Source organism: Cornus florida, unplaced genomic scaffold, assembly GCF_030987335.1.
Source record: "Cornus florida cultivar Cherokee Brave unplaced genomic scaffold, ASM3098733v1 CherokeeBrave_3.0.0_Hap2_Chr08, whole genome shotgun sequence".
Classification (NCBI taxonomy): Eukaryota; Viridiplantae; Streptophyta; class Magnoliopsida; order Cornales; family Cornaceae; genus Cornus; species Cornus florida.
In genome coordinates this window covers 25,909,270-25,923,308 of record NW_026775578.1, presented here as the reverse complement: position 1 = coordinate 25,923,308, position 14,039 = coordinate 25,909,270, and the positions used below count along the sequence as shown (strand labels likewise).

Sequence of the window (14,039 nt, the reverse complement as noted above, 5' to 3'; positions counted from 1 at the left end):
GGGGTATTGTCCTTTCCATTTTTGTAGAGTTTTTTTATTCTTCTTTACATACTCTGAAAAATCTCAAGGACAATGTACTTGAAATCTAACTTTGTTTCTTATTTAATTAGCACATCTCACACATTTTATTTCAATGTACTTGCTTAGCTCAGATTTGAGATCTTTACAAGTTTGTTAAATCTAACTTAGTTGAATTTTGAAGATAATTATGCCATTTTGATATTTCGATTACACAATAGAGATTTCAACAATCTAGCTTCATCAAAAAGTTATTAGAAACCCTTTAAACCTAAATTTGATATTAGATGTAATTTCTCTATTTATGTTTTCAAATTATTATTATTTACCGCATAATTAATACAATTGAATATATTGATATAGTAGATTCAATATATGAAAATTGTCATGGAAAAAACATATAAATGATGAAGCATGCAAATTAACTGCAGATGGAATAAAGCAGAAAGTACAATAATACATACAAATTAATAGATAACATTTTTTTGGTTAAAGGATTAATAGATTACATTACCAACACACAAATCATTATTTTAAGAGACCAATCCAAGATGTAGAACACCAAACTTTTAAGATTACTAACTAATTAAATATGTTGGAGAAGAGTTCCACCGCAATTGGAGCCACACCTGCAATAATCCCCGATGGATCGACTGCCGCCCCCAAAAGTATGCCAGCTATCTTTGCTGTTTCCTTGAAAAAATTTCGGCCACCATACTTTTTGGAACGACGTCGGCCATCTAGGAGTGATAGATCCATCTCCTCTAATGTCATGGAATACCCTTTCTTCCATGCCTCGTGCTTCATTTCAGGAATACAGTATACATGAAAGCGATACTTCTTACAAGTAGAAATGTAAGACCAGCCTGAAACGTGGGTTTTCTGACCTTTCTTGTTACACCACATGCACTTTGATGACGCCTTATCACGAAGTCTGAATATCACTTTGTTATTAGTGAATTCAGGTTTGAGTTTGCTACAACAAGGGTGAAAGCTCCATCCCTTCACTTTCTCGCAGTAGACATAGCCACATATGTCCCTCCCACAGGCAATGCAACATCTTGGTTGCTTCTGTTTTTTGTAGAATTTGAGAGTACTGCGTTCTTTGAGAAATTCATGGAAAATTTTGAGTTCTGAAGACTTGGTATGGCATTCCTTATGTAACTCATAGTCAGAATTTTTATGTCTGTATCTTGGTCCATAACCGTCCTCCTTGCATCCATCGCAGGTGAACCTTTTTTCATATTTTTTCCACTCATAGTCATGCTCGTTGCGAGTTTGATTTTTCTTTGTTTTTTTTTTCTTTCCTGAAATCATGAGAACAAAAAGTTAGAGAACGAAGAGTGGCCGTGGAGGGAGTGTAGCAGTGAGTACGTGTAGCAGCGGCGTTGGTGGTGAAGAGAATGAGAGAGGGTGGCGAAGCTCACCGTGCTCTCAGAGAGGGGGCATGGGGCGGTGCAAGAGAGAGTGGCAGAGGCAATTAATTGAGAGGTGCATTTAGAGGTGGCAATTCATGCTTGTGGGTCATAATTGTGTGTAATGATATTTTACTAAATAAGTAAATTCAAATCTGACGCATTTAATAATCGTGTCAGGGACTCTCAATACTAACTCGACATATTTATTAAACGGGTTGACCTGTTTATTAAAACGAGACATTTAATTTTCAATCAAATAATAAATACAAGAAAAAATTTATCACAATTAACCCTAATATTCAAAACAAGAAAAATTATAGTGCTTATTTAATATTTATGTTAAAATGACTGAACTGTTTATAGTAATTGTATTTAAACAGGTAACATAATAAAAATAAAGGCAAGCAGATTAACGAAGACCACATAAAGAAAACCGGTAAAGCCAGGCCATCAATATAGAAGATGATGCGGGCAACCTCGGCATCACAGAGAACACAAAGCTCATAACCCTTCTTGAGGAGTCCATTCCTTCTCTTAACAAAGGTCACTTGTCTATATATCTTGTTCTCGATCCTCTTCAGCTCCACCTTTCCTCTTCCCATTATTATACTATTATAGTTCCAGTATTGTAATAATCAATCTCATGATAATTCATATAATACATAATTATCAACAATATATATATATATATATAGTTAGCTAAAGCACAAAAAGATCACAGTACTAACCAATAAATGATCCAAATAAATATATAATATATATATATTGAAATTGTACTAGATATGTATATTTAGTAACTGTTTTTCTTCTTCTTCTCTAGGGCAGGAGTCTAATTCATTTGTGGGTAGGTCTTAGGTTTGATGATGTACTCAGCAGTGTATCTATCTATGTATATAGATATATATATATATATAGAGAGAGAGAGAGAGAGATTTACATAGATGGAAACCTTGTGGAGTACAACTATCTCTCCTTCCTTAGTTTGGGTTTGGAAGCTACGCCTTTCCTGTCCATATAAAAAGAAAAGGAAACAGTACTGTTCTTCAATAATTGTCTGGTTTTGGTGGAGGAGGAATAGTTCAGATTAGCGCTTGGGTTAAAATCGGTAAAGCCAGCCGGCCAATTCTTGCCCGCCGATGCTGCGCCGCAAGTTCATCACAGCCTCCGAAGCTGATCAGATTTGCCGATGAACGGAGAGAGTTACAACACTTAGACAACGTGCAGGTCACATGAGGGGCATTGAGGGTATTTCATGCTAATTATTTATTTTAATATTTTTTTTTTAATTACAATGAATAATTTTATAAATTTACAATGAAATTAGTCGAAAAGTAGCCGGAATTGAACTTCAGAAGTTATTTTGCACGAATTTAAATAATTATGGTATTAATTTATTTATTTTTATAGTCTAGGTGGATAAAATGTCTATCCGTAATAATTCAAGGGTTTGTACTTTTGCCTTTGCTTTTGTGGTTTACAAGCAGTCAATGACACCAAGTGACCAAGTCCAATGGACCACGTGGTGGTGAGAAATCTGGTGACTAAAATAGACTAATGGTGACTATACAATTAAATATATATTGCAGACAGACTTGACACGTGATGGTAATATAGCGTGGAAAGTATAGTACGGAGTAATATGGTTTACCAGAAGTCATTGACACCAAGTCCAATAACATGGACCACGTGATGGCCGGTGAGGAATCTGGTGACTAGGGTAGACTAATGGTGACTATACACTATACAATTAAATACGTATATATTGCAGACAGACTTGACACTTGATAGTAGTATACTCTGTAGTATGGTTAGCATAGTACGGAGTAATACAATATACAATTAAATATAATAAAGATATATATATATCCAGTTTGATTCGATTCAGGCTTAATTCCTACGGGTTGGATTGGGAATCGGAACTGAATGGTAAATGGATGGCTCTTAATTTTTAGAACCTGAACCGGAACCAAAACCAAAATCCCGGTTCAATTCAGTTCACAGAATTTTTTTTTTGTGCATCCCTACTATTATGAAATCTTAATCATCATGAAATCTTATGCATCCTTCGTAATATACTGGCATGCATTGAATTTCCTAATACCAAAAAATAATAAATAAATAAAAACTCAAAAAGATTGTACTAACAGAATTATCTATATTCTGAAATATAATTCTATTAAAAAGTTATTTTTGGTCTTTTATTTCTGCTACATTTTTCTTTTTATTTTTTAAGTAAATTTTGTATGAAAAGTTAAAATAAAATTTCACGTAAAATAATTAAATTTTAGCCTGTTACCCATAATTAATAATACTCCAGCTAATGTTATTTTCCAGGGATTAAACCTAACAAATAAATCAAACAAAACTATAATTAAATCAAGCACAAATCTATTATGTGACATTAGTGTTTCATGATTTAAAAAATAAATAATAAAAAATATTACGGTTTTGATGACGGCGGGAGTTGGGCTCCCGTTTGTGGGTGCTGAGGAACTGATGATGATTCTTTGAGTTAGTTGGGTCACATTTTATACAACTACTTTGAGACAATGTAATGTATCGAAGTAAAACATGCTCATTTTATTTTGAATAAATTACACTCACAATCCCAAATTTGGGTTAAAAACAACCATCTACAATTTGTATACTGTTTGGACAATGACACCTCCAAGTATGCCAAATTGGACAATCACACCCCAATCACCTCTAGTTATTTTATTTTTTAAACTTGCAACACTTTTATACTAAATATGTTTTCATGTTTTTGCTTCCAAAAATCTTTCAACACAAATACTCTTCCGAATAATATTAACACACTTTAAAAAAGAAACATTATTTCTGTTTCGTGTCAAAGTAAAAACACAAAACAAATATGGTTATGGTTCCCAAACTGGCACTAAGTGTTTCAGTTTTGGCAATTACTAGAAATTCAAGCAATTGTATTAATTAGGTGATATGTACAAAAATTTGTATTGAGGGGGCAACAAAGTGTTTTTATCCTTATAACATCACTTTGAGACAATTAATGAAATAGTTTGGGGGATTTTTAGGACAGTTTTTCTATATAAGGAAGTTTTATGCCAAAATAAAAATTGAAGGGAATTTTACACAATTTTCCCTTCACCGAAAATATAATTTTTCCTTTACAAAATCCTCTTCCGAATAATATTGAAAAAACTCCAAAGCAGAAATATTGATCCGGGTTTAAAAAATAAAAAATAAATAAAGGAGAGGAGGATGAAGTGAGTTGAACGTGGGTCTAACGGGTAGGCTTTTGCCCATTTACCCAAAAGTTCAAACTGTTGGGTAGTGCTGCATACCCACCCATTTATACACACTTCAACCTCAATTCAAATCCGATGTGGGACAAGTCTCACTTGTAACATTCTCCCTCACCCGAATTCGCACAACACCCTCGTTACTGTCGGACCACCCTGCCTACTCAGGCGAGACCCAGACGCCCTCCGGACTTGACGCTTGACGTGACACCAGATTAAGGATTGGGTTTCGCTCTAATACCACTGTGACGGGTGAAAGAGCAAATTTTGGGATATTATCATTGCATATATATATACTCTACACAATATTTTCTTACAATCATTTTACTAAAATTGTATAGTGATAAGCAGGGTCGAACCCATATTCAAGTTGAGATTTCGTATTGGAATTTAGATTCAAATTGTTATTTAGAGAGGAGAAAAAATATTAAAACCATTTTTGTAATTTTGAAACTAACCTACTGAAATTAAAAACATCTAATCTAAAGGCAATGAAATTAAGGACGCATTTAAATTAACATAAAGAAAATAATAACATAATTAAAATACATGGAGTGAGAAGAATACATAAAATAAATTCACAAGTATTGAGCTAGCAAGCTTCTCAGAGCAGCTCTCCGTAGGAGATAACCTATCCTACTGTTCAACTCCTAAATCGAGCTCCCCCAATCATCAAAGGTCTTTGCATATTTATAGGTGACTCTCTTCATTCACTCTCACGCATGCTAGACATATTCTCTTTCCCCACTTTATCCTTTTCTCTATCTCTCCTCCATCATTCTCTTTTAAATTATTGGGTTAATTTCCTTAGGTTTGACTAATATTACATTGAAGCGCCTTTTAAAAATTAGTATTACTCAAGTCTAATTTTACTTTTCTTTCACTAACACCGTTTAAAATGTACGAAAAAACAATTTTATCCCTGATATTTTAATCCTATTTATTTCAAGATATTAAATAATTAAAATGACCATTTTACCCCTCATTTACTACTCCCACCTAGGGATGGCAATGGGGCAGGGTGGGGCGGGGATCTTATTCCCCATTCCCCATTCTCATTCCCATTCCCGGTCAAATTTTTTACCCCCATCCCTTCTCCATACCTGTTTAATTTTCAACCTTCTCCCCCATCCCCGCCCCGCCCAGCATAACATTTTTTTAATTTTAATTCACTTTCAACAAAATCAGTACAATCATAATATTTTTCAAACTAATAATTTAATAAAACTTCAGCACAATTATAACAATTTAAAACATGATCAGATGTTTGATGCACAACGATTATATTTTTTCTCTATGCTGCGAAAGAATAGATCTAGAGCTTCACTTTCATAAATGAATATATTATATATATAGTTATGTAATTTAGTAATATTTTATAACATGTAAGGGTAATTTTATAAAAATGCATTATAAACGGGGCGGGGTTACCTTCCCCCGCCCCATCCCCTGCCGAAGTTTCAAATACAATCCCCATTCCCTCCCCATTTACATAAATGGGTTCCCAAACCCGCCATAAACAGGGTGGGGTGGGGTAGGACCCGCCAAGTATGGAGATTTTGCCACCAAAACAGGATTCCTTCTCTGTAAAGCTTTTGAAATCGAGGTACAGAAGCTCGAACCTTTTTTCAGCATCATTGCTGTCATACCAGAACATGTACAACAACTCCAAACCACTTGATTTCTCTATCCCCGGCAGTCTCTCGTCGGAACAAAAATCTTCAGGCGTCACGAAGGGGTTTTTCCTCTACTTTCTCTCTCCCTCTGAATTTCAGCACTTTCCACCATAATCATCTTTGTAGCTAACCCTGATGATCCAAACAAAAGGAGTGAAATAAGTAAAAATTAAAAGTTCTTGATGAAGCAAGCAGTGATCCCATTCATTATCTTAAAAATAAAAAAGAATTATTAGTCCATATACCATCAATTGTTAATTGACTCTAGTCAATACCCATTTCTTGAATTATCTAATTTTTTCCCCAGTGCCACATTATTGTTAGAATATGTGAACACACAATATACTCTTAACAGTTATAATATCTCAAAGCATTTTTATTTTTTTATTTTTGGAGGGACGAAGCTGTAAAAGAAACACACTATGACTTAATGGATGTAATTCTGTGAAGTAAAAAAATTTGCGGCAATTTGCAAAAGAAAAAAGTTGCTAATCATCCGGTAATATCTGGTGTTTGCTAAATCTTATATTAGATACTACAAATTTTTTATTTTTAAAAAAAGTGTATATGATACAGAGCCTTATGCATAGAAATATATATTTGTAGAAGTTTACACTTAGGGCCTGTTTGGAGGATGTTCTACCATGCTCTGTGTTGTTCCCTATAGTGCAAATAGACACTGTTGAGGTCCAAAACTTGTTTGGCATGGGCTATATTGTTTCCAACAGTGCAAGAACAATTTGCAAGAATGGGCCAATTTTACGGAACAAAAAATCGGTGTTCTACTTTGTTCTCACTTCATGTCCGGCCCACTATTAACTGTAGCGGGTGGAACAACAGACCAAACTTGTTCCATTCTGAGAATAAGTATAAATAGAATCAGTGGAACATTTCTAGGGCTTTTTGTAAGGCGATTCAGAGGCTGTACTTGTCACAAAAGTGGGTTGCAATTGACACCATTAAAATAGACCTTACATCTTTCCGAGAGTCGTCTTCATCTCACCGGTGAGTTCCTCTGCTTTTCTTCATCAGAAATCGTTGTCGTCTATGTAAAATTGGTATTGTTGTTTGACGATCGAGCTTCAAATCGACCAGTGTGTATGCAGATTTGAAGACAAAGTCCCTCTGTCTCACCTCTTAACTGCGTTTTCCGGCGACCCCAAGCTTCGCCGCTGCTCTCTGCACTCCCGGATTCACAGGCGTTTCTCTCTCTATCTTTTTCTATACGTACATACATACATATATATGTGCGTGTGTATTTATACTCAAAGTTCTCATCTTCCCCCAAATTTTGATGTGGGTATTCTCTTTATAGGTTTGGGTTCAAGATTTATGCTGAATTTGATCCATTTATGGTTTTATTATAATTGTTTACTCCGTATTTGAAGTTACTTTGATTTAGCTTTTAAATTTGCTCATTCAGTAAGGGTGTATTTGGTAGGGTTGATTTGGAGGGGTAGGGAGTGAGAAGAAAAGAAAAGATAACGTGAAAGTGTGTTTGGGTAGCTTAACTAAAGAGAAAAGAGAGGACAGGGAGAGATAGGGAGGGATACATTTTTAATACCCAAAATACCCTTCACAAATTCACATACAAAAATGTAATTCCATTTATGTCCCAATTGTTGAGTAGTCTTGGTCTCTGTTAAACATTCTGTACACACTAAATTGTTAACTTAAGCTATGCATTCAAGTCAATTGAAAGCTCTCATTTATTTTGTTTTTTGTTGTTTGTGGACAGGCCTCATAAAAAAAAAAAAAAAAAAAAAAAAAAAAAAAAAAAAAAAAGAGGAACCTAATTATCACTTCACCAAAGGAATGTGAAACTTAGATAAAGACATTTATTATTTGGGTATAATTTAATCTTGATTATTTCTAATTGTCTACATCTGGGTTCTCTTTATTATTTGGGTATAATTTAATCTTGATTATTGTCAACTATGATTATTACTTTTTTATTTTTATTTTTATGAATGTTATGACCTTGGATCCATGTTAGATTGAGTTTGTCGAAGTGCTTTTTAAATGAGGTTGATTTTTTTTTACAGCAACAGCCAATAGATGACTAACTGTATGTTTAATTTGTTCTAAAATGAAGGAGGGTAAGAAAAAAATAAAATGGCAAAGAAGATGTGATTTATAAATTACCTTTCCTTTTTCTTTTTTTCCCGGTCGAATGAATCTTTATACGGCTGGAACTTCAAAGAATTCTGGACGTTCGTTCTATAGATGTCCAGCTTAGGAGGTATAAATTTTTATTTGCATTCATAATTTTTTTTAAGTACATCTTAGTGTCATAGGTGCATTCTAATAATATACAATTCTTTGATGTTTTAGTCACATGCTCGTGTATTTATATGGTTGGATAACATGCACCAACGTTTGCAAGTGGGTGGTCATGTGGAGGAAGAGTTGGAGGATGTAGTTACTGTTATGCAAGCTCAACAAAATCGGCAAAACTACATTATCTATTATTGCTGTTGTTGTCTTACTATAACTATATTTTTTATGTTATTGCTCATGTTATTGTTGTTGATTATTGTAACTGTTGATAAATGATGTAATATGTTAGTTTAATTTTATTTCAAAAACTTTTATTGTGTCTGTTGACAAATGCTGTAATAATTTTGAAACTCATGTATACAGTATATTAAAATTTATGAAATGTATAATATGTTGAAACTTTATTTCAGTTCCATATTGAAACAATGTAGTCCACAACTGTCAAAACAATGTGTAGCATTAATAGGTTTTACAATTCAGAATTTATTTTATTAGTTTTTATAATAAATTAAGATAAATTTTTAACAATATATAAATATTAAAAGTTATATCAATTGTATATTAAAATTATACAATAATTAATTTTTAGTTTATATTTAATAAAGTTATAAAAAATGTATTAATGAAAACATTATTTAAAGACACTTTTTGCCAAACATATTTAATTATTTTATTTTTATTAATTTTGGTTACACTTTCACTCTGTCAAACATATTTTGTTCTTATATTTCTTAGAACGAAATACATTGCCAAACATGTTCTATCATATTTTTGTTCCAAAATTCTCAGAGTAAATTTTCGTCGCCAAACATGTTTTGTTCTGTTCTGTTCTAAGTTAGAACATTACACTACACCACGGAAGAAACAGCCGGCCCTTAATCTAATGTTCTTTCGTTGATGTTGATTTGGATTTCATCATTGTTTGAAGTCATGTCATGTCAGTTATTGTCTGCGAAAAAAAATTAAAGAACCTTTATCAAGAATATATTTTTATTCACAGATGTTGAAATAGTATATTGAAGGAAGCCTGCGTTGTTCATCATTCATAATCAGTCTGTAAATTTCTATTTCAGTGATGATTGGTTTAAGAATTTATATTTTGTGTTGGTTGTTTATTTTTATATTTTTCATCCCTCTTATGGAACGAATGAGATTTGTTTTTTATGTTACAAATTCATAAAAGCATGTTTTTTTTTTATTTAAAACCAATTTTATACTTTTTGAGTTTATAAGAATTGTTTTTGTGAGTGACAAATTAAGCACACTCTATGAAAAGAATAGTCATGCATGTGATCTGTACCAAATATTTTTATAAGAGAGGCATATGAGATACCAATATTCCTTAGATACTCGCGAATACGTATTTCATATTTCTTAAATATATTCATAATTTTAAAATATATATATTTTTATTTCTAACGCATATCTAATACGTTTCAGATACTTCGACTGCATATTCAATATTTCTCAAATACTTTATAGTTCTTAATATATATATTTTTTCTCATTTTCCCTTATGCACACTCCATTTAATTACTAAAAAGGCGTAGAACAATAAAAATATCATCAATCCAGAGTTAAATTCTTCATATAATAGATAGAAATTCTATATTTTTATTTCTATAAAGAATATAATATATTATGTCTCTAATATAATATAATATATATATATATATATATATATATATATATATATATATATACACACACACACTTGAATTTAAAGTTTAGAAAATAGGCAAGCAACTTTTTATCATATTTTAGTAATATATTATGTACCTTTAAAATACTTGCATACAAATAGAAATATATATGAAATCTCCTCTACTTGGACACTATTGTAACCACCTTAGATGAGAAAAAGGGAAAACAGAAAAATAATAATAATAATAATGTCCATGTATTTTCTACGCATGTCAACCCTAAATCTGTTATAAAAGTAATTTAATTTCAAATAATGTAGTAAACTATTATTCAGTTATGTATAAAATTCGAGTAATTCGGTATCACAAAATATTCTTTCTCACCAATCATGATCATTGTTTCGTTGAATTGTCTATTCAATTTATAACTTATTTTAATAGTGTATAATTGTGATGTTTATTTGTGCAATGTTTTATTTAGTAGAATAAGTTAAGTAGGTTATTGTTCATTAAGAAATTAAAGTTTAAAATTTTGAAATTTATTTATAATTTTATTGCAAATTAAATTTTACTCATGCACATACAATTTTACTGATATATATATATATATATTCATTGGTACCACGTTCTTCCTCAAGTTCTTAGTCCAAAGTCTTTTTTAAAATTTTTTTTGATAGAATCCAAATCCAAATACTGAAAGAAAGGAAGAGATAGAATACTATTAAAGGTAAGTTCACGAGAGAAGATTACCCATTTGACATGCGTTTTGTTTTGACATGCGTTTTGTTTCTACTGTTTTTGTTTTTGAATTATTACAGTGTTGATTTTGATAATAATAACATATTATTCGGTATAGTCTTATTTTATTTTTCATAGTGCTAAAAACACCTCGTAAGCAGTGGCTCAAAACAAAAATACTAAAAGGATTTTTTTTTTTCTTATTTTGATAAATATTCATAGCCTAAAACCATAATTGTGCATGTTTCTGTTATCGTTTCTAAATGTATTTCTAATTTTTTTTCAAAATACTCTAAAAATAATGTTTTATTTCAGTAAAAAACAAAACGTATAAAATAAATAGCATGCAACCGCTTAAGTTTTAATGCAATACAATCTTTATTTTTGGGTTAATTTCACTAACATTCCCTCAAGTTTGATCAAATATCACTTTGAAACAATTTTCGAAAATTACTATCACTCATATTACAATCATTTGTCCCGTTTTTCTCTCACATTCCAACAGGCACTTTTAGACATGACACCATATAAAATGACTTAAAATATTTAATCTAAAGAAATATACTAAAAGACTAAACTATCCCTAAATATTTTGCAAATTCACACACACACATATATATATATATATATATTTGGAGATAATATCGTTACTCCCCAGCAACCACCGCTGCAACTGGTAGCCGCAGCACCACCATGGCGGTGCCAATATCATCCCCATCCATAACCGCCGCCACCACCAATAAACAAAGAATAGAAGGAAGAGAGAAATAGACCAATCTCTTCTTGCCGATTAAGATTTCAACATTTTTGGGTTTGATTTCTTTTTTTCCAGAAATCCATCGATTATTCGAGGGAGAGTGTTTCTCTTTCTAACTTTTCTCTGTCTACATGCGTGGGTCTATCTAACTGGCGGTCACAATTGGGTCTAACTGGCTTTCTCTGAGATGAGTTTTGTGTATTAGACTAAAAATTGTAGAGAGAAGAAAATTTTGATCTGAGTCTCTGGAATTGAAATCGAAACACTTTTGGTTCAAAACCCTCCGTACATCTTTCGAAATCACACCGTCGGCGGCGAGAGTGAATGGGAGCTGAGACCAGGAGGAATGTTGGTTCATAAGCGAAACCCGGATTCAGATCAAAACCGCGTTCCACCACCCACCATTTGCGTTTGGGTCAAGTATGGGTCCATCTACCCTGAAATCAATATCGGCTCTTAAGCCATATTTGGTAACTCAAAATCAAATCTTTTTTCCTCTTCATTGCTAATAATTGAATTTTTTATTTTATTTTTGGAAATTGAGTATGATAATAAGGTGTTTGATGGATTTGTGATTGATGCAGGGGATTTGAAGAAAATGTTATCTGGGTTAATCTACTACGAAATCAATATCAGCTTTCAAGCCACATTTGGTAACTCAAAATCAAATCTTTTTTTTTTTCCCTCATCGCCAATAATTGAATTTTATTTTATATTTTATTTTTGGAAATTGAAGAAAATGTTATATGGGCTGACGGGTTTGCACCACCAAGATTAAAAATTGTTGTTCAAAGACAAGGATAGAGACTCCAATGCTTTTCTTCACTTTGTGGTGGTGGGGGATAGCTGGCGCTGGAAGCGAGTGTGTGCAGTAATTTTTTTTTTTTTTTTGAAGGGTAAATGTCATGGTTAGTTGGTGCCGAGACTCGAACTTACGCGTTCCAGGAGTCAACAGGAGGCATCTTACCAGCTAAATTAGAAGTCTTTGGCACGACGGGGGTAATTTCCTTCATATATAGTTATGAGGTTTTAAATTGGAAGGCATTAAAAAATGAGGGTAAAAGTGTCATTTCACACCTATTTTGCCAGTGTTAGTGATGAAAAAGTGATTTGGAATGTGAGTGATAATTTTTTTTAAAGATGTTTCAAAGTGATTATTTGACTAAATTTGAGTGGTGTCAATGCAATTAACCTGCTGTCAATGCAATTAACCTAATCTTTTTAACTTGGGTAGAGAGACAGAACCGTATAACTTCTTCAAAACAGCCAGCTCAAAACGGCTTACTTTTTGGCTAGAAAACCTTTTTTAGAACCTCGACATTTGCGCCGAGTCCATGCTCTTGATGTCATTGAAATGACATCATTTAAATGACATCAGCAGCTGATGCCGGATATATTATTGGAGCTGATTGGAACCTTCCCAGTACCTTCAGCATGTGGATATACTATTTGTCGGTGGATTCCTGCCTTTTATTTATAAAAAAGAAAAATAAAAAAAATAAATATTTCCTAAGCCAAATTAAAGTTCCTCCTGAAAAATTATGACTCACAAGGTGTTTAATTTGAAACAGAAAGAGTATATCTGAATATTTTGATGTTAAAGGGACTCTAAATACTAAATTGTGTACTACATTATTATGATGTGTAATTAGTTTTTATTAATAAGAGAAATAAGGAATGTTTATTGATTGAGGTATAACATAATTGAAAATTTTGAAATATTCAGTAATTTTTTGAAAGAATAAAGAAAACAAAAAAGAGGAGAACTATCTTACTTGCAACTGAAGAAAAACAAAAAAGAAAAAATGGAGCCGAACTTGCATGGGAGCTGTTGATCAGAAGTGAGATCGTGACAAAAAGAAAATAAAGTAATAGTAATTTATTATTTTGAGGGCAAGAATGTTAAGAATTATAGCCTATAGGGATTAATAGATACAAGAGAGAAGGAAAGTGTAAGACTTGAACACCGAAAGCAATCCAGCGTCAAACAATATTTTTACCGGAAAATATACAATTGAGAGGAGGAAATATAGAGAAATAGAAGAAGAAAGTGTAGAGAAGTGTGAAAATGAAGTGCTCCAGTCTCCCTTCATCCCTTTTGCTTGTCAGGCCTTCTTCTGGGTTTAGTTTGGGCCTTGGTTTCTATTTTGCATAGGTTGGTTGGTTGGTTTTTTTTTTTTTTTTTTTTTTTTTTTTTTTTGGTAATATGGAAATGGAGTATGGAGTTTAGT

General features: G+C 32.3%; 1 protein-coding gene across 1 annotated transcript; it reads right to left on the bottom strand.

Moving 5' to 3' along the window:
* Window positions 1-600: 600 nt before the first annotated feature.
* On the bottom strand, window positions 601-1,637 carry LOC132269912 (uncharacterized). The gene is made up of 2 exons (XM_059771132.1): window positions 1,631-1,637; window positions 601-1,325 (listed from the first exon to the last, which is right to left on the bottom strand). The coding sequence occupies exons 1-2, from the start codon at window positions 1,635-1,637 to the stop codon at window positions 601-603; spliced, it is 732 nt and encodes a 243-aa protein (XP_059627115.1).
* Between the last annotated feature and the right edge of the window lie 12,402 nt (window positions 1,638-14,039).